Source organism: Crocodylus porosus, unplaced genomic scaffold (genome assembly GCF_001723895.1).
Source record: "Crocodylus porosus isolate Cpor-Errol unplaced genomic scaffold, CroPor_comp1, whole genome shotgun sequence".
NCBI classification, from domain to species: domain Eukaryota; kingdom Metazoa; phylum Chordata; order Crocodylia; family Crocodylidae; genus Crocodylus; species Crocodylus porosus.
The window spans coordinates 85,798,889-85,820,580 of NW_017728906.1; the positions used below are offsets into that span (position 1 = coordinate 85,798,889).

At 45.6% G+C, this 21,692-nt stretch overlaps 1 protein-coding gene across 9 annotated transcripts in view; it reads right to left on the reverse strand.

Annotated features, from left to right (window-relative positions):
• Window positions 1–13,060, reverse strand: part of CHST10 (carbohydrate sulfotransferase 10) — a 27,909-nt gene extending 14,849 nt beyond the window's left edge. For 2 of the 9 annotated variants that reach the window (XM_019529506.1, XM_019529505.1), the window contains exons 1-3: window positions 12,842–13,060; window positions 11,647–11,909; window positions 5,647–5,787 (exon numbers count right to left, since the gene is read on the reverse strand). In XM_019529506.1, the coding sequence (XP_019385051.1) occupies window positions 5,647–5,746 (100 nt within the window). In that variant the 5' untranslated portion in view covers window positions 5,747–5,787; window positions 11,647–11,909; window positions 12,842–13,060. Of the gene's footprint in view, window positions 1–5,646; window positions 5,788–9,648; window positions 9,822–11,646; window positions 11,910–12,196; window positions 12,389–12,841 lie in introns of those variants that run through there. The other 7 variants (XM_019529500.1, XM_019529499.1, XM_019529498.1 and 4 more) reach the window with 7 other exon arrangements.
• Between the last annotated feature and the right edge of the window lie 8,632 nt (window positions 13,061–21,692).

Sequence of the window (21,692 nt, forward strand, 5' to 3'; positions counted from 1 at the left end):
GCACCTACATTGAACACCTTCAAGAGCAAATTGGATGCTTATCTTGCTGGGATCCTATGACCCCAGCTGACTTCCTCCCCTTTGGGCAGGGGGCTGGACTCGATGATCTTCCAAGATCCCTTCCAGCCCTAACATTTATGAAATCTATGAATCTAACCCAGCTTCCCCTGGCACAACACAACCACACAACACAAGATATAATACCCTAATGTACCACAGGTAAAGCAGGGGGACTATGACAGCTAGCATACTGCTGCTGTAAATTTGTTAATATATGCTCAAGAGATCCCAGGAAGTGGGCCCACACCCCACCACCCCCTCCTGCCCCCAACTACAGAGGAAGGCAAAACTGCCACAGTCCTTACCAATCTGGCCATGGAGTAGAACTCCTTCCTGATTCCAAATATAGTAATCAGTCTGACCCCGAACAGAAGCAAGACCCTCTAGCCAAGAACTTTGAGTATAATTCCCAGACGGAACACTGGCACACCCCAGTTTAAATCCCCAGCCTTAGCTGCAATCAACACTAGACGTGTGCGAAACGGGACATATTCGATTTGGATCTGGATTCAGCCCAAATCAGGGACAGTGATTTGATTTGTTGATTCAGATCACTGTTCCGATTTGATTTCCCCAATCCGAATCTGAAGATTCGATGCCGATTTGGAGAATTAGAGATTCAGCCACAGACAAAGCTTTAAATGTTTTTTGTACATACCTCAAGGTACTAGGCGCAGCTTGTGATTGCTGAGATGCTGGGGCAGATGGAGCATCCCAGAGGAGCATGGGCCCTGCCCCCCGTCCCCACATGCTCAATGGTGAATCCAGAAGTGGACCGGACGTACATGGCAATCAGCCATGGGGAGACCCCGGGTGCCTTCCCCAGACCCAGGAGGCACCAGTCACCAAGCTGGGGAGGTGCAAGGGAGGTCCCCCTGCATGCTCCCTGACGGACCCAGAAGTGGACCAGAAGTGCTTCTAGTCCACTTCTGGGTCTGCTACCGAGCGTGCTGGGGACCCCCCCACAATCCTGTGGGATGCTCCATCCCCCCCACCATCTCAGCATTCACGAGCCACCTGGTACCTTGAGGTATATAGAAAAAATATTTAAAGCTGTGTCTATGGCCAAATCACTGAATCTTTCCAAATCTCTCTGAAACCATTCAGAGGGTTCCAATTCGATTCAGGGAGATTAAAGCTTCTCCTGATTCAATTCAAATTCAGAGACTTGGCCACCAAATCGGGCCAAATATCTGTTGAATCAATTCAGCAACTGAAAGTGGCTGAAAGGGATCTTGGAGTCATCGTCAACTCCAGGATGGACATGAACCACCAATACGAGGAAGCAGTCAGTAAGGCTAACCGTACTTTGTCGTGCATCTACAGATGCATCACAAGCAAGTCTAGGGAGGTGATCCTTCCCCTCTATGTGGTGCTGGTCAGGCTACAGTTGGAATACTACGTCCAATTCTGGGCGCCGCACTTCAAGAGGGACATGGGTAACCTTGACAGGGTCTAGAGGAGGGCCACTCGCGTGGTTGGGGGCAGCAGGCCAGGCCCTATGAAGATGGACTAAAGGGCCTGAATCTATTCAGCCTCCACAAGAAAAGGCTGAGAGGGGATCTGGTGGCCATCTGTAAACTCACCAGGGAGGACCAGCGGAAAATAGGTGAGGCTCTGTTTCCCCCAGGCACTACCTGGGATAACAAGGAATAACGGCCACAAATTGACTGAGAGTAGTTTCAGGCTTGATATCAGGAGCATTACTTTATGGTTAGGGCTGCCAAGCTCTGGAATGGGCTCCCAAGGGAGGTGATGCTCTCCCCTACCTTGGGGGTCTTCAAGAGGAGGTTGGATAGATATCTGACTGGGCTATTATGATCCCAGAACTCGTTCCTGCCCAGGGCAGGGGGTCAGACTTGATGATCTGTTCAGGTCCCTTCTGACCCTAGAAACTATAAAGCTTCGCACAGCCCTAGTCAACATCTAGTTCCTCTGAGGAAGGCTTAAAAAAACCCCTGACACATGAAGGAGCATGGGGGTTGGGGAAGAGACTGGAATTCCCTCCCAGCCCCATTTGGCAACCAGCAAAGCCCAGAGGCATGGAAAATACCCATAGAATTTATGCACAGATACCCCTAGATAATTCCCAACCAGTGGCCTTTCAACCTCTTCTTGAACACCTCCAATAATAGAGTCCACAACTTCCCTAGGCAATCTATTCCTCTGCCTCACTGTTCTTGCAGGGAAGAGGGTTTTCCTGATATCCAATCTAAGCCTACTTTTCTGCATCTTCAAGCCACTGGTCCACATCCTCCTCTCTACAGCAAGAAAGAAAAGGTGCTTTCCATCTTCTTTATGGCAGGCCTTCAAGTATTTGAAGACTGCTATCATATCCCCTCTTCAGCACCTTTTCTGCAAACGGAACATGCCTAGCTCCTTCAGCCTCTCCTTGTTTGACTTGTTTTCCAAGTCCTTCATCATCTTTGTCACCTGCCTCTGGACCCTCTCTAACTTCTCTGTGGCCTTTTTCAAATGTGGAGCCCAAAACTGCACACAATAAACGAAGCCTAACTAGTGCTCAGTAGAGAGGCACCATCACCTCCCATATGTTGTACTTAATGCTTTTAGTGATGCATACCAAAACTGCATTTTTATTTTGTGAAGTTGCATCATATTGCAGACTCATATTGAGTCTGTGATCTCCCAGATCCTTCTCCATAGTGCTGCCATCCAGCCACGTGTCACATATTTCGTATCTGTATTTTTGATTATTCTTTCCAAGATGTAGCATCTTGCATTTGTGGGCATTGAACTTCACCCTGGCAGCTTCAGCCCAGATTTCCAATATGTCCAACATGAAAGCAAATCTTGTTCCCTCCTCCCATTCACACTGGCATACTAGATCCAACGTGGAATGGAGCGCTGTACCACAGTATTCATGCATGAGAAACACGTGCTTGAGAAGCCTTCATAGGAAATCTGAATCCCCTCTGTATTATGGCACACACATCCACATGCAGCTTGCCCAAACACAACGTGCTCACATGTATAAGGGGTAAAGTTTGGAGACGTTTGGAGGCCAAAGGTAAAAATAACCATGGTGAGGAGCAGAAAAAAAATAAACTATGCAGTTTCATCAGACTGCTACCTCATCCCTCTTGCACAGAAAGGTTGGGTTTCCGAAGTACAGAGGATGCTATTGGAGCCAGTGTTTTGACAAATAAAGGCAAGAATTGCTTCTCTACTCTAGCCTCATGAATCAGTCTGCAACATATCATGTAGCACAGCCTGAATGAAGAAGAACAATACTGGCTTAGGCAATTTAGAAGGAAAAAAATAGAGGTAAAAAAATGCCACTTTCAGTCGAATGTGAAAAGCAGAACTCCAATTCAAAAGACAGTTGACAGTTTTATTCCAGACCTAGTTGCTAAATAAAAATAGATGCAAATAACTGGAATCTTCATTAGCTGAGTAAGATTACTTTTGAGAATAACTGCTTCTGTATGCGTGTACTTATATGCATGCACATACGTGAATCTGTATCTTCCTTATGAAACAAAACAAAAAACAAATATGTAAAAACAAGGAAGTGACAGGAAAGGAAGAAATTTATTGTTGAGGATATAGACAGATAGAACAAAAAAGTCAAAGTAAAAAAGACACCGTGAATCACATTTCACTGGAAACAAAAGTGGAACCCTGGGAATCATTTCCGTATTACAGCCCTAATTCTACAACTAGCATCCTGGACAAGGACTGTTGAACCAAAGAATCTGAGCAAGCAAAGCAGTCTACCCAAACCAAATTGCAGTCATCCCAGGACTAAGGCCCAGTTTCCAAAACATCGATAAAAATACCAACCCAGAGAGCTGGCAGCCACAGAGAAATAAAAGGACTTAAAAAGCAATAATTTTAAAGCAACAGAGACAAAACAAATCTGGTTTGTTAAAAAGGATTAATTTAAAATATTATGAATATTCTCTACCTTTACTCCCTCCCACTAAAGAGCTGACATCTTTTCACTTTAGAGAATCAGATAACATTACTCACATGTGGTAAGGCATTATACCATTTTTCTATAAGTATCAAATAATAAAAAATTAGAGTATATCAATATTGCTTTCCTTCTTCTTCCCAAGTCATTCTTTTGTAGGCATGTTCTCTTTGCAGCAGCCTTTTCCTAACTCTTACTGTTCCGGCTTGTCCTCACACAACAGTATTATCTCCAGTATCAGCTACTCAATAAAATAAGCAAAGGTCTGATTCTGCAAAGACTTAGAGCACATGCTCAACATGTCTAGTCCAACCAAAATCAATAGCACTATTTACTTTGTGTACAGTTAACTGTGTGCTTAAGTGTTTGCAGGATTGGAGCCTGGGGAATTGCACCATTCTCTGCTCCAGTAACAATTCAAGGAAGGGAGGAATCAGTATTGAATGGCAAAGGAAAAAAGGGGAAAAAACTGTTGGTGTCCAAACAAACAAACAAACAAAAATAGTGCAGAGGGTATTCCAAATAAAAGACTGAAACAAATAAATAATAAATGGCATACAAATTCTTTTCATGTTCCCTGCTGGAAATGAACACTCGTTGGAAGAAACTGCTGGGAAGTAAGAACTGGCATAGTATAAAGGATTCAAACATTTACCTACTTAAACCAAGATCAGCTCATTTGCAGAAGCCGTAACAGAGCTCTTAAAAAGTCTTAAGTTAAGAGATTTACTTATCCAACAAACAATCTGTAAGCCTTGTTTCATAAGACTGCAGAAACCACTAGGTTTGTCACACTGAAGTGTGGCATTTGTCCATTGACGTGTCACTCATTGAACTGTATTGATGATTTTGCTCCTCAAAAGTATATTTACGTTTCTAAGAAGATACAGAAATACAGATGTTTTCTGACAAGGCAAACACACTCCGAAACAATATTTGCATATCATGTCCTTGCCTTCATCATATACTCCCTGCTGGTCTGCTTCATAACAGCAACTCACAAGTACACAGAGAGAACGTGGCACACTGGGTGGTGTTATCAAGTGGCTTTAAACTCCTTATCAATCTAATACTATCTGGGCTACTTAGGCTAAGCAAAAGTTTATCAGCTGTTTGTCATTCACACAGCCAAAGATAAATCTGAAAGTAAGCAGAACAGCAAAGAAAGTAAGGTTAAGTGCACTACAAATCCAATTTTGTTATGGTCTTTTCTAAAAATTAGAATGGAAGGGCAAGTATTTAAATGGCACAAAAAAATCCACGTGACGTTCAGAAGCAGTAAAACAGCTCATGTAACTCTACTGAACTCATAAAAACCACATCATAATACTGAATAGAATTGATTTGAGAACCTGGATATCGCAAAGCAGAATTGCAAAATGAGATCCCATCTGTTCCCAAGTTTAGGAGTCTGGTAGCAGCGTTAGTTTTTTACATTTTTATTGATGAGAATGCAAACTGCGTAAGTGTTAGCATTGTTGCACACTGGTAATACACAGAACATACCACTCCATTCTCAAATCTTCCTACATAAAAATGCTAAACATTGTACTGGGTTCCCTGATGAGCACAACAATTACACTGCCACTTTTGGACACAACGTTAAGCAATGTTCTGTGTTACACAAATTTAATTAAACTTGAACTTACCATCTGGGTCTTTAAAAGTTAATGTGATGAACTTGCTAGCAACCATGAACATGAATATCACCCAAAAGCATGCAGCTAACAGCAACCACTGGTGGTGCATGTTGTCAGATAGGAGCCATATAAGATCTCAGCAGCTTCCTGCTTTAAAAACAAAACAAAACAAAACATTACATAGTGTGGTCAGATGGAATGCTTAGATTGTTCTACATGCACTTTAACCTCCAGGCATCTAGATGTATATGACACTTAAGAATGTTTTAAATTACTTGGAACATTTCAAAAGCACACAAGGAAAGTACTATTCTGAACTGTTCCTCTGTGAACCGATTCACTGTTAGGTGCAGACACAAAGCATTGTGCGCCTAGTGTCCAGTCAGTCCTCCAGGCATCCCAAACTTCACTGTTCCTCACAAGCCCTTGACGTTTACAAATGGGTTCTAGTACAAAAAAAGATGGAGAACCACCGGCCTACAAGACCAGAGTCTGCAGGAGTGATGTGACAGCAGAAGGCGTTTATATCAGTTTCACTTCCCTGCTTCATTTCCCTGAACAGCAGGGTCCCAGGCTCATGCAGGGGATGGGGAAGGGGGTTAGCCAGATACTGGAGTTATTGCGTGGCCTCCTGCTTGTGGTTCCTGGGAGCTGGGTGCCTCCCTCACACACCAGCCAGTCTCAACTGCACTGCTTTTCAAGCCCTGCCCCAGAAAGCCCACTTCATTGATTTTACCTCCCTCCCAGGGACTCTAGTTTACAGGTTCCAGGCTCATATGGGCCCAGGGGTAGAAACATAGGGGTAGCCAGGTGCTGGGGAAGGGGTAATGCTATGCTTCTGATTGAAAAAACATGCAGCTCTTGGAGGGCCCCTGGAGCACAAGCCCTCTAGAAACCACAAGCAGGGGCCACACAGCTCTTTCAGCATGCAGCTACCCCTCCATTACCACCCCATCCCAAATGAGTCTAGGACCCACCCGAGTGGGGCCCATTTCCTCTGTTGGGATCCAGGCTGCTGCCCCCTCCCCACCCAGAACTTTTTTTAATACTTTGGATTATTTGAATTTGTTAGGTTTATCACATGAATCATATGTGTACACCCAACAGTGCTAACATTGCATGGCATCCTGTAGCACCCCTAAAGGATCTCAAAGCTTGTCACAGTGTTGTGGCACCCTGGTTGAGAATCACAAGTTTTGATGGGCAAGGATTTTTTGCGATAACTTTTATTGAACCAACTGTAGAGTTGAGAGATCTGTTGGACAAACTTTCAGGCATCCAGTGCCCTTCCTCAAGCCCCATGGTTTTGATGCAATTTTACTACTAATAAATAGCAGCAAGAAATTCTACCACTATTTATACTATAATATAAGCAAGGGGGTGTACCCAGCTTAGGGCTGCTAGTCTGCTAAGTCCGGGGTGGGCAATTATTTTGGCTAGAGGGACACTTAATGAGTTTTGGTGAGCTGTTGAGGGCTGTACACAAGATCTTTTAGAAGGTATGATTTTAACAAAACATATACAAAAAAAATCATATATTAAAAATCAACCATTTACTGTAACATATTTTAATTTAATTAAAAAAAAGTTTGTCCTGATTCATGTTTTTTTGACTAGTGTATATAACAGGGAATGCATAATAGCTAAAAATAAAGCCTTACTCTTGTATATTGTAGGGGTGGTGGGGTGCATCTGGAGGAGGGGTTAGAGGAGTGTGGGTGCACAGGTGCTAGGTCCCAAGAGCTGGCTGGAAGTGGGTGAGGGAGGGGAGGGGCAGGGGGCATGTACAGTAGCTCCCACCCAGCCCACAGCTGCCCCTGCAGCGCTTTGCATTGGGTCAAGCTCTACCCGTTCCCACATGGGGCTGTTGCTGTTGCTGCTGTAGCTGCCTGGGTAGTGCTCAGCTCAGCCCCAGGCAGAGCACTCTGGGCCAGATTCCAAACAACTAGTGGATGTCCACCTGCAGGCCAGATCCAATCAGTTGGTGGGCCAGATCCAGCCCATGGGCGGTGTTTTGCCTACCCCTGTGCTAAATGCTGTATAGATACAGAGCCGTCCCTGGGTGGGGGGCAAATTGAGGCGATTGCCCTGGGCTCCGTGGAACCAAGCAGAGTGCCCCCCCCACCTGCATCCGTTGCCAGCTTCCTTGTGTCCAGGGGTGGGGCCCCACACAGGCCAATTTGCCCTGGGCTCTGCACAGGTCGTCTCTGTATAGATGTATATTAAAAGATCATCTCTACCTCAAAAACTTGAGGATTTTAGATTTCTATCCAGCAACTGGATACGCAGAGCTGTACCTCTGATCTTACACAGAGCCTCAAAGTCAGCAGTGCTCCACAAGACTGCAGGGAAAGATCAGATTGCAGGATCAGGAGCTTAATTTTAAAGAAAACCACGAGTGAACAAAACAGACAGGAACAAGGAGAAGAGATGCCAGTATAGCAGTAAAATAAACATGCATAACAAACATATCTACCTCTTTGTAGATATGTTAGACTAGGAAAAGATGTACCAAGGTGGAATTTGTTAGAAGAAAGATGCCCTGTTTCTTATACACCTATTCAAACGTACTTTACTCTAAATCATGAATGGTATAGGAAAAATGAAGAGAAAACTGCTACTCACATCTCATAATACAAAACTAGAGCACTAACAATGAAATCAAGGGGCAGGTATAAAGCAAAGAAGAGGATGTGCATTTTTACACAACATGTGATTAACTTGTGGAACTCCCTGCCATGGGAAGTTGTGGAAACCAATAAACTAAGCAGACCTTCAAAGAGGGTTTAGACAAATTTAAGGGGAATGGGTCTATCAGGGGTTATTAAATATAATCATGAACATAACTGTAGCATCAGGACATCCCTAAACCTGTGAGTGGAAACAGATGTTGCCTTCTGTTCCCTTTGTGCCATAATAAACATTTTTACAGTGGCAAAAAGCGAAAGTAAATAGATGTCTATACCCTTTGTCATACTACAAATACCCAGAAGGCAGTGGTTGTGACAAAAGGCAGTAATAATTTGTGCTGCTTCACGGTGGTAGATGTTTATTTGTTCTATGCGAGGGGAGTGCAAGCAGCCTGGAGCTGCCCATAGCCTTCAGCCATCCAGCATCTGCCCAACCTTCCCCATTTCTAGCGATGCCCCCAGGATCTGTGAGGTGCATCTTTGGAAGCAGGGTTCTGTAAGATCAACAGGTAGGAAAATGGGTCACTGCTTCACCCAATGAAGGGAATCAGTTGTGCCAAGACACAACCTGGCACAGATGATCCAATTCGTCTGGTGACATCTATTTCTAGCCACAGATCACTGGTAACCAAGAGCATATGACAGGGGATAGATCACTTTTGACATGCCCTGTTTCTTACACACCTTTTCAAAAATACACCTATTTCTCAAGACCCAGAATACAGACCTAAACAAACCATGGTATGGACATCCCTATGTGCTTTCATTTAGTGAAGTAGCTGTAGCTTCGGCAATGTTTTTTTGGTTACAGGTGAAATGGAATATCTTTAAAAATAAAAACTGAAATGGTCCAGAACTCCAGGTTTAAAATGTTAAATACTGATATGTGTTTTTAAAATGTATGCCTACATAGGGTGGGATTTTCAAACATACTCAGAAGCCTAACTCCAGCTGGTAAAGGACCAACTGGATTTCCAGGAGAGCAGTTAAGCTAATCCTGGAAATAAAACTTAAATTTACATGACTTAAAAAAAATCCTACACTATTTCTACTTGCTTGTCAGGTTCTGAAGACCCTCCTCACACTTGATGTTTCTCTTACAAAAAACAGAGCAGAAGCTGCATTCCTAACCTTGCTTTCTTTTATGTATTAGCTCAATTGCTGCTGGAGAAACACAACATACCCAAGGGCCTGGACTCAAGTCCTGGAAGTTCACCTTTACATGAACTCTTTCCCTTGAATGCAAATAATGCAACTTTGATGATGCTTACCAAAAGGCAACCCAAAACAAAATATTTCAAACATTAACATCAGAATTTACTTGCCCCTGAAGGGTGATGTGAAGCTATCTTTACCTCTGAAAGAAATCTATACACTCTGGTAAGTCCAAATTCAGCCATTCAATAATCAAGTGCAACTCCCCTTCACTTCAGTTGGACTCATATCTGCTTATCCCAACAACAAACTCCTGTGTGTAGCTGACTAAATGACCTGCTGAAGAGCTCACGTTAGTCAGTAACCGAGCTGGAGAGAAATCATGAAGTATGGGTTGGATGAATGGACTGTAAGGTCAATAGAAAACTGGCTCTATCATCAAGCTCAGAGGGTAGTAGTCAATGAATCAATATCTAGTTGGCAGCCAGTATCAAGTGGAGTGCCCCAGAGGGTCAGTCCTGAAGCCAGTTTTGTTCAATGTTTTCATACATTGTTTTGACTGAAGTTTTGCACAGCCCTACCTTTAGCTAGGCTGGGGAACAACCAGTCAGTTTTTAGTTTCTCACTGCATCATTTTAGTTTGATGCTGAAAGTGACTATTTTCTTCATTATTTCACTTCAAAATACCTTTTTCCTTAAATGCTGTCTGTAAGAGTTGTGAGAAAGAAAAGTATGTCAACTATTCTTTGGAGTAAGCAGACTCAGCTAAAGATTGAACTCCTCTACACTCCAGAGAAAATTCCTGTTATTTTTCATTTTCTACTGCAATTCATATATTCTGGTTAACAACTAGGCACTCAAATTATAAATGATGGTCTTTATTATCAAAAATGGAGTCCAGAAAGAACAAGGACCATGCCCTGATTTCTACAGGAAGTTCCTACTGATCTCTTTCCAGCCTCAAACCAGCAATAGTCAAAAAAACATCAAATTGACAGATGGTATCCTAGCACGACACTCTTATAAATTCTATCCCAAGACTCCTGCAAGAGGTGCTCAAGACCCAGAGGCACTCTTTTTCTTTTTGTCTTGGCTTTGCTCCATAAAGCCAAGATTTCTACCCTATTTTTCAAACACTACAGCACTTTGACAAGGACTTGTGTTTATCTGTCTCTTAGTAATCAAAAACAGATTCAAAGAGATCTTGCACAAGCCAGGAAGACTTTCTAGTACCCATACTTCTTGAGCTAGAACTATTCCTAAAGAAGAGTGGCAGAATGAGCCCTTCAGTATTCATAGCATCCCTCTAAGGAAGGCAAGTTTTATTATTGTGATGAATGCACAGCACTTGGTAAGGATTATTGATCTGTAGCCCAAAATGTAATTTATGTATTGGATTTTCTAAGAGGGTGCGTTAAACTATCAAAAGGGAGATGGTTCCAACCGACATGGTCTGCATGGCAATAGCAGAGGTCTACACAGAAAACCACAGCAAGAACCTGGACAAAGCAGAAGAAACCACCCCCCACACGATTTCAAGCCAAGATAAATAACAGCAACAAAGTCCTATCACAAAAGGGGCCACAATTCAGGTAGCTCTATAACTGCGCCATGTGTATACATGCAGAAATAGTAAGCATCTGTTTTTTCAAGAGATATAATGTTTTATTTATCCTTATGCAAATACAAATCAAGCTGTGACAGCACATTCAGCATGGTGAGCACTGAAGTTTGCTCTCAGTTAGCCAAACAAAACCACTCCTGTAATTAGCCTGCTCATTAGCTCTCACAAGAAGCAAAGTTGCTCAAACTTGTAAAGAAAACCAATGAAAAGTAATTACAATATTTTTAAATGATGCCCTATAAAAATTAAGATCAAGTAAAAGTCTAACCATATTGTCCTTCTCTCTACATCTTTCTCTGAGGAATTTTTCTATTGTCTTCCATGTCACAGTCTACTGAAGAAACTCAGATATTTCACCTCTCCTTTTCATCTCTCTTGCATTCCTCAACTTACTCTCCTATTCATTCATCAGCCTCCTCCGTCCCTGTCCTTGTGTTTTTGTTTCCACAGCATCTTTATTTATCGAAAGCTTTTCTAATCTTTTGCATTTAGTTTTAATCCCCCCCACCCCTTCCCTGTCATTTTAAAGCCTCTTCTTACACTGTTGTATGCTGGCACTGTTCAGTCTGTTCCTGGTCTCCTCCTCCTCATTTGGATCCCACCCCATTTTTCTTACGAAAAGCTTCCTCACCACCTCTTTGCTTGCTTTTCTTTTCCTGTGCTCATTCCTTATCTGCCCCAACATTGCATAGCACCATAAAGCCAGCCAGACATATTCAGTGTGTAAGTGGCCACATTTTGTTGGTCTTCAGCAGGCCAAAAATGAGAAGCCAGACAAAGTGAAGGCCTGCTGAGATCACCTCCTAGAGAAAATGAAAGGACTTGAGGGAAAGGTAGCTGTTTTTCTACAGGGAGCAATTAAATGACCTAGTGCCAGGCACTGAAGGGACACAAAACCCAGCACGTGCCCCCAACCCCTGTACCCCTTTTGGCTTGAATGAAGCCCCACAGACTTTATGGCTGTGCTGTTCCCCTACAAACCACAGGCCTGAGGGGCCACAGCAAGCAACCCCCACCCGCCATTTGACAGCAAAATAAAAAAGCTGCTGTGTGCCAGAGGCTACAAAATCATCCCTGGGTAGACCTATACATGTAGGGAAGGAGTTTCATGCCAGTGCTTTATTCTGCCACTCCCTAAATTTGGGCTCATGGCGCACTCCCATCAAGAGCAAGAAAGGTCTCCAGGCTCCGTGGGTCCCCCTCAACCTTCTCTGTAAAGGGAGGGCCCCCAGTCTGTTTCCCTAACAAAGCGCTGTCACGCCAGGCTGGTCTCTGGCAGCTGAGTGGACTCCGCTTTTCTCAACCTGCTGGTCGCGCCCCAAAAGCAGGTGGCAGGAAGACAGCCGAGGGCCAGGAACAAGGGATTCTCTTTACAGGGGAGAAGTGCGGGGGGCTGCCACTTGCCCCCTGCAGGCGGGCGCAGCTCCAGCCCGCTTGGGCGCCCCCCCCCCCGGGGGCAGAGGGCTAGAAGCGAGGGGCACGGCGGCGAGGTTGCCCGTAGATGGTTACAAATGGGTCCCGGGGCAGAAACGGCCGGACTCGAGCCGACCCGCTTCTCTCTGCCGGCGTCTGTATCGTGCCAGGGCTCCCCTGCTGGGCTGGAGGGGCACAGTCCCCTGCCCCGCGGCAGCGACCCCGGGCCTGCTGCCTGCGCTACGCTGCGCCGGGCGGGAGGGGTGGAGTGGGGCGGGCCCTTTCCCGCCGGCCCGGGCCGGGCCCCTCGCGCGGCACTCACCGGCTCTGCGGCCCCGGGACCGGGCAGGCGGCGGCGGCGGCTATGCCGGGGCCTGCCTTAGCAGCCGGGCCGGGATCGCTGCTGCTGCTGCTGCCGTTGCTGCTTCATGCCCCCCGCCTGCAGCAGCGGCGGCGGCAGCTCCTCCCCGCTCCGCTTCGCTTCGCTCTGCTCCATGGCCGCCTCCGTGCCCTCCCGCGGGGCCCCGGCGGCGCGGAAGCGAGGGCCGGCTCCGCCCGCTTGCAGCGCCCGCCTCCGCGCGGCTGCAAGTCTGTGGGGGGGCTGCGCTGGCCTCGGAGCTGTACCGCTACCCGGACCTCGCACACCCGCTGCGTGCCCCCGCCTCTTCTAAGGCACGCTTCCAAACACCAATGGCCAGCCCTGACCCACTGCGCCCGCCCCCATTGTGTGGGGCTGCTCTGCCTGTCCTTGATCCGACACCCCACGCCTTCATGTCCTCGTGATGGCCCCCCTACCCGAGGCAAAAGTGGGTCTCAAGCACACTTTAAAAATGGCTTCTCCCTCACAGGAGGGGAACCGGGGCTCTCTTCCCCTGCGCGCCAGGAGCTGCCCCACACATCTACCCCCTGCCCGACACTGGGGGTGGGAGCGAGGGGGCGCTGCGTCAGGACGGCCCGTGGAGCTTTAGAAATGGGTCCTGGTACAAAAAAGGTTGAGAGAAAAATAGAGGATGTGAAGGCATCCGGCTTTGTATTGACAGAGGACAACCGGACTGTCCTCTACAATGGTGACCCTAGTCGTGACCCAGGGGTTGAGAAACACTGATGGAGTCCGGTGGTTCTCAACCTTTTTTCCTACAGGGACCTATCTCCAAGGACCCATGGCCTGTCCCAACCCACACCCTCCAGACCCTGCTGGTGCCCAAGTCCCTGTCCCCTGGCCCCAGGGTCACACCTGACCTGTGGCCCCCTGTCCTCCCCAGCCCTGCTGGACCCCCAATCTAGTCTGGCAGTTCTCAACCTTTTTCCTACAGGGACCCATTTGCAAGGATCCATGGCCCCTCCCAACTCACACCCCCATGGCTCTGCCTGTGAGCCACCCCTACTTCCATGACCCCCCCAGACCTTGCTGGTGTCCCTCACACCGGACCCACAGCACCTGTCCCCCCCCCCCAGCTCTGTCGGAAAGGCCCCCAGCTTCCCCCATCCCACTCGGGCCAAAGTACAGTAACTGCAGTGGCTCTGGATCATGCTGGCAGCAGTGGAGCAAATCTGGCCCTGGCAGGGGCTGGAGGAAGAAGGAGGAGAGGCCTGTAGCCAGGCAGCCTGGTCATAGCCCCTTGGACCCCTCAAGCAGCATCTCCCAGCCACCTTGTCCCCATGAGCATGGATATCTGCCCCAGTGCCACCAGCCTGGCTATACAGCTCTCCCCTGCCCCCTTCTCCTGCTGGAAGAAACAGGCACCTTCCCTTCACCCCTCTGCCCAGCCAAAGCCTCCATGCTTTCCTCGGACTTGCTCGCAACCCTCTGAAATATTCTTGCGACCCACTTTTGGGTCACAATTGAGAAATGCTGATCTAGTCCAACCCCCTGCCTCAGGCAGGATCAGCCCTGCCCAAACCATCCTATACAACTTTCATCTAAACCAATGGTTTTCAGTCTGTGACCCATGGACTCTGCAGACTATGTCAAAGGGGTCCACAAAGGATGAGCACGATCAATCAAAAGTATGCATATACCCACACTTATCATTTAAAGCGGTCCACACCTCCATTTAGAATTTCCAAAGCAGTCCACAAATGAGAAAAAAGGTTGAAAACCACTGATCTAAACTCGACAGGAGACCACCCTCAATCCTCAGACAACACAGACCTAACACCCTCGTTTAATCTTTTCTTGGGATCTCCCCTCCCTTGCAAAATCAGCTGGAAAAGCAAGAGGCAGCTGTATGATAGAGACTCACTCCCCTCCAAGCTGCATTACACGTCTTGTGAAAAGGCCCTGAGTTATTATCAGATGTGGGTTTCCCAGGCTTTTGGGCTTTGTTGGTTGCTCCCCTCCCCCTATTTCTGTGCCATGGCTTGGAGTGTTTTGAAGCCTCCCTCAAAGGCATTGAGTGTTCATCTGTGAATCCTGTTAGGTAGTGGGATGCACGATCTCTGCTCAGGTCCTGTTGGGTAGTGAGACGCACAAGTGCTCAGGTCTGGGAATGCTCATTAACAAAACCTAGGGGCCTGTACAGCAGCAATAGCTTCTAGGTACAAAGAATCCCTTGGCACCAAATGTTGGCTGCAGCCAAAGCTGGGGACTTGGACTGGGCTGTGCCAGTGCTCTTGCTGGGACCCAAGCTGGAGACTCCTGGCTAGAAGGTCTTGCCCCTCTGCTTAGGGTCAGACCAATCGCCACAGTTGGGGTAAGGAAGGAATTTTACCTCATGGTCAGATTGGTACGAGCTGTGCGGGGCTGGGGGTCTGGTTGCCTTCCTCTGTAGCAGGGGCATGGCCCGCTATCTGGGATCTCTTGAGCATATATTGACAACCTTTTATAGAAGCAGGACATTGGCTGCCGCAGTTCCCCTGCTTTACCTGTGGAGGGTTAGGGTGTTAGGTCTGTCTTGTGTCAGGGTTGACAGTTATCTTATGTACAATTTAAATTATGGTTTGTATGGGATGGTTTGAATAGGGCTGATCGTGCCTCAGGCAGGGATTTGGACTTGGGTGGTCTCTGGAAGTCCCTTCCATCCCTACTTTTCTATGATTCTATGAATAACGATGTTTTAAACTACAATTCAAGGTCTTGGACCTTGGCAATACCGGGAAGAGAGGGAACCAGTGGCTCCCAAAGTCCACAAAACCCTCGCAAGTAGTTCCTGGAGAACCAAAGTGAGTGGGACTGTGAGTGCGCCTTTTTTTAAGATGGGTCACGGAACTTGCAACACAGTTCCTCTTAATTTATAATCTGAGTTATGTAATCGAAACTCTTCATATATTTTGATATAGTTTGGTCTTGTAAAATAGAGAAGGATACGATGCTTACAGTCTAGAAAGAAATGACCCTCATTGAAGCAATTTCAGTTTATCGAAAATATGCTTCTATCAGCGATGTAATTAGGACTGGGCAACTGTGGCAGGCACTCTGGGTGTTGCAAAAAATTGCACTGGCAGCATGGCGACAGGGGGACATCATCACTGCTTTGTGTGTTGCGGCTGCCCTGGGGTTCCCACCTGTGTTACACCTCTGGCTTTCATAGAGTCCTATTCAAGACAATGAAGCTCTGTGAAGTACTCATTGCAGCATGACAGGTTAGAAGTAAGAGTGGAGGAAGAGACAGAAGTATTTATATGGTGCCCAGTGTTGGAACACACAGTACAAAAAACCACTGCAAGTATTCATTCAAGGAACATGAAATAATAGTGCTCATATTATTGTTAGAGGCTAGAACCACAGCATTAAATTGGACAAATATAATTGTATTGATCTGCAGTATCTAGTCTCTGGCCCTTAAAGCTGACCTGCACAGGCAGATTCTGTCCTTCATGGAGCCCTACTGAAGTCAGTAGGGCTCAGTGAGAAGACAGATTCTGCTTACAGGGATCACCTTGTACTAAAGGCTTTTTTCCCACAATATGGCTGCATGTCTGTAAAGGTTATTGTCAGTCATTCTGGGGACAAGCTGGCTACGCTGTGTGCTGTCACTGGCCACTTACTGGTGGAGGAGCAGTAACACAAATTGGAAGGGTAGCATTTATAAATGACTGAGTCGGGCCTATTTTGATCTGGGTCAAACCCTGGGAAAATCCTGCACACCTCAAATGATGCATTTATTTACCACTTTAGGGCCCCAGTTACTTGTTCAAGACAAATGCATCTCAGAAAGGATAGGAGTTGTAGGGGGAGGCCTTTGAGCTACCCAAGGCATTTGGATATCCCTTACACAGTAAAAATCAATGGGAATTTAGGTGTCTAGATCTCTTAGATATATTTGAACTTCTCAGTCAAAAGTTATTCAGGTGGAGGCCAGTCCAAAAGAATGCAGAAATCTGTGAGTGTTACTTGTACAACACAGGGGTAGATGTGTAAATTACAGGCCCAAGTCATTTATTCCTGCTATACCCTTTCCAATCTCTCATTACACAGATTAAGACAACTGAGAAAGTCTGAATTCCAGACCCATTCTGACACAGTCACAAACATATAATACATGTTGTTTCTCATTCAATGCCCCAGATAGCCGTATTTAGCATACTAAATTAAATGCTTTCTACATCTATAGCTGGCCAAGAAGCTATACCACACCTTGTTAGATGAAGATTTAGCCACTATAATCCATGCCTTTCCAGGCTTGGTTATTGTAATGCACTATATTGGAAGCTGATCAAAAAGGACATATGGAAGCTGTAGTTAGTATAATGCTGTAGCTATCTTACTAAACAGATCAGGCCACTGAATGTACATTATACTCTCTCAAGCCTCATATGCTGCATTGATTATAGTTGCCTAAGAATCTATTTCAAGGCCCTGGCTTCGCCTAGGTAGCAGTGTGGCTCTGTGAATAATATACAGCATGGAAGGAAACCCAAGTTCTGTTTCTGGTTGTAGCATTTATTTTGCAGTGATCTGGGGCAAATCAGTCCACCTATTCGTGTGTCTGTTTCCTCAACTGTAAAATGGGGGTAATATTTGTAAGGTACTTTAGATATCTACAAATAATAAGTGCCCTATATTAGTGAGATACTATCTACAAAGCCTTGCATGGGTTCCAACTCAACTACCTTGGAAGTTAATTCTCTCTCAAGGCCCAATAATGGCAACTGCGGTCAAGCTTTTGTTGACAGTCAAGGGCTGAAGACAGCTTTACTGCTAAGCATCTTATGTACATGGAACTAGCTTCTGCCAGATAAGAGGCTAAGTCCAAGTATTTTCACCTTTCATATATGTACACATTTCTAGAGGAAGACAAAGCAACCTAGTCTTTAGGCATAGTTAGGAGGATTTTTTTGTCTCTAGCTAGGCATAAAAGGGTGTGAGGAAGTTGTAGGCAGGCAGATCCAAAGTTGGATTAGAAAACTGTTGGTCCTACCCAACATGAAGCTCAAGTACAATTTTCATAATGTGTAGGCAAGCTAAAAAGGCAAAGTAAGTCTTTTTGAGGCAAATTATTTGTTCCCAGAATCCTTTACAGCAGCAGAGCTATTGTAGGCCTTTGTGTGATTGTAAATTCAGGCCCTTCTGCACTTGTTTGAGAGGTTCTAGAGCAACTGAAGGCCAGGTCTTATGAGGTCATTATAGGACATAGGCTACTCTTGGTTCAGTCCGATAAAAGAAGCTGGTATGACAAACTAGCAGGCCAGGAAGATCACTGCCACACTTGGTATGATACTGAGACTCTTGAACATATACATATCAGTGGTGGTCTCTTTTGACTATGCTTAATATAATTTTATTCTAAGGTTATACCTACATTGATAGTTGATTTAATTCTTAAATGCCTCTACACTAACCATCTACACCGGGGTGCTCAGTCTCTGGCCCACAGGCCAAATGAGGCCCATGGAGCCATGGCATCTGACATGCTGAACTCCCCAGGGGTCGGGAAATTTGGAGATGGGGGAGCCATGGCCATTAATACTGCCACTCTCCACAGCTGCCAAATTAAAAACATAAGAATTGCCATTTACTGGATCAGACCATAGATCCATCTTGCCCAGTATCCTGTGTTGCCGTAGCAGAAAGTAGATGCTGAAAGAGAGAGCAAACGGGATGTGACCAGGGTATATTTTTTTCCATTTCCTTTCTACCTGCACAGCCAGATCAGGGTCAGGCTCGGTCCCCTTCACCCCATACAGCTGAATCAGGGCTGGGCCATGCCTCTTCTCCCCATGAGGCTGAATGGGGCCAGGCTCCCTTCCCCCTGCACAGCTGAACTGAGGGCTGGGCCATGCCCCTGTCCCCCCCATACAGCTAAACTGGGGCTGAGCCACACTCCCTTCCTCCTCATGGCTGAATAAGGGCTGGGCTACTCCCTGCCCCTATCTGTTTGGCTGGATGGGGCCCTGCCATGCCTGCCCCAGGTACTTCTCTCTCTCTTTCATATGAAATTTTAGGATTGCAACATTCAGAGATTAATATATAAATTTGATAACCATTCAACTGCTTCAGGGGTAGCTGCATGGATTGATTTTAGATCACCATTAAATGATCTAATTGGGTAACCATTCACAATGTGTTGCACTATCTGAAAAATTGCACCGCAATCACAACCTGAATTCTCTTGGATTTTCCATTTATGGAGTAGGTGTTCACATTTGCCATGAAGTGTCTGGATATGATTCAGGGAGGACCAAATCTTTCTTGGTAGGTCAAATCCTGACTGAGGTATTGCAGGATCACTGTCAATATATTTCTATGGCAGGTTGGTATTTGCCCAGGCTTCCCTCCCTTGTTCTTCAATGTTGTTGTTATCATCATAGAGTTTCTTGGCATATTTCCAGAAGGGTTTTCTAGATTTGAGCCTAGAAAGAAGGTCTTTGGTGTTGTAATCGTGATCAGGAGGCCTTTTACAGGCATTCAATCATTGAGTTGATGACACTGGTTGTGCTTTAGCATGTAACAGGGAAGACCACAAGAAGGTTGTCATCTTCTGCCCCCACACAGGTACCAGATGGAGGTCACCAACTGGATCCTGCCTAAGGATGGACAATGACCAGGCAATGTTGATCCAGCCCGCTGGGGGAAAAGATTAAGCACCACTGATCTACATCGTGTACCCCTTTGTTTGGCCCACCAACATCAGTCCAGCCTTTTCTGGAAAGCTCTGCTAAACTTTTGAGTATGACGGCAACTCCAGATCTGCTCATCTTTCAGCCCACCTCTGCCATGTGATCAGAACTCATCCAAGTGCTGCAAGTCATTGCCACAGGATGCATGCCAACAGACAGCCCACAATATGCTACACCTGGCTTCCAGATCCTGGTTCACCTTCTTCCTCCCCCCCCCTTCCTGTCTCTATTGCCAAGTAACCTGCAGATAATCTTCTATAACGGCTCTGAAACAGAGCCTGTGATATGCCCCTGTGCTCTCAATTTTCTCACCATAGCACTTTGTAGACAGCTTTCATGCAGCTAAAAGAAATGCTATAGACAGGGAAGATGGCTGGTTGAGGGTGACATCAAGGTTGCCTCTAAATACCAGTGCAGGTGTACCCTCAGTTCTGAAAAGGAACTGAGGTTCCCTTTTGAAGTTCCTGTATGTGCATATGATATCATATAATATGAATACCCACACTTTAAAACAGTTGGAAGACAGTGACTGTCTCTCATAGTTGGTGGCTTAAGGCTAGATTCACCTGAGGGACTTAGGTAGCACTGCCACTCATGAAACTTTCACTCAGTTGATGCCAAAACTTGGCACAAAGGGACTCTTTGAATCTACAAATTATTGCTGATTTACCGGCTTCTAGGTTTTGTTAATGAGCATTCCCAAACCTGAATACTCATGTCTTTCACCATTACCAAACAGAATTCACAAAGACAGTCCCGTACCTATTTCATAAGTGGGACCCAATCCAGTAGGTGTGCTCTGAGCATGTCTATAGATTGGCAGGAAGTGCTGCCACAGTCTTCTCCTATACAAATATGCAATGCTTAGGGCATTCAGTTTGTGAATATATAATCACAAAGCTAAAAGTTTCAAAATAGGAGAACATGAGATTGCTTCACCCCTGACCAGCTACTGTAGTCTGTGGGTTATTGCAGTCTCCTAGGAAGTGGGAATCTGTTATTTCAAATTGGCGCTACAACACTCCAGCCCTGCTCAAGTAGAGGAGGCGTTTGGAAATAGTTCAAATGAACCCACCTGGATGAGTTCATTTGGACATAGTTCCTGGAATACAGGAAGCCTGTCTTAATCACTGTTAGTTAAAGAGGGAACCATTTTCTCTCCTGCCAATTTTAAAAAAAAAAAAGTAAACCTAGTTGGACACCAAACTCTGAGTGAGGGTTCATGGCTGTGAATTTTGAGCTGAGATGAGCAACTTCCTTCAGCCTAGAGGTAAGCACATAAGTCTCTAAGAAACAGGGCATGGACTACAATAGGGTGGCCAACCTGCAACATTCATGCCACAAGTGGCACAGACAGCTTCTGTATGTGGCACGTGGCAGACTGGGGAGGTGACAAGCAGGAAGGGCAGGAAGGAGAAAGCAAAGCAGCATATCAGAAAGGAGCGCAAAGTTGGGAAGAGAAAGTAGAGTGGCTGATCAAGCAGGGGAAGATCAGAGTAGCACCCAGGAAAGGTGCAGGGCTTATTTGTGGCATACCTGCCGAAAAAGTTAGCCCATTGAGCTACAACACTCTCCTTGGCATTTTCTATTCCTCAGTATTCAGGTTTTTGTAAATCCCATTGTTCAAACAATTTTAGAGATCCTAAAATGTTTGATTTGTGTTTAGATTTTAATAGCCCCCTAAAACATATGCTCTATAGTACCTAAATCCCCCTTGTAAATCTATGTTTTGTTTTTCTACCACTTTTAGGTGGAACCAAAAAGTCATTAAAATTATTTTTCAAGATAGAATTTTCTTAGGAGTTTACATTTAAAGGGATTGTTCCAAGTGTTTTCCCTAATGTGAATTTTCGTCATGCCTATATGCATATGCTAGCATTCATATTCCCTAAAATAAAGGAAAAATGGAAACATCTCATAATAAAAAACAAGAAGAGAAGGAAATACAGTACAATGGTGTGATTTTTTTAAAAAGTATGTACTGTTAAGGCTCAGATGTCAGAATCAGGACTGTTATCTTACAGGAGCAAGAGAAAGGCTTCTAGCCTGCCTTCCAATCAAGCAGAAACTTCCCCACTGCTTCTCTTCTACTGACTACTAAATACAAAGTGCAG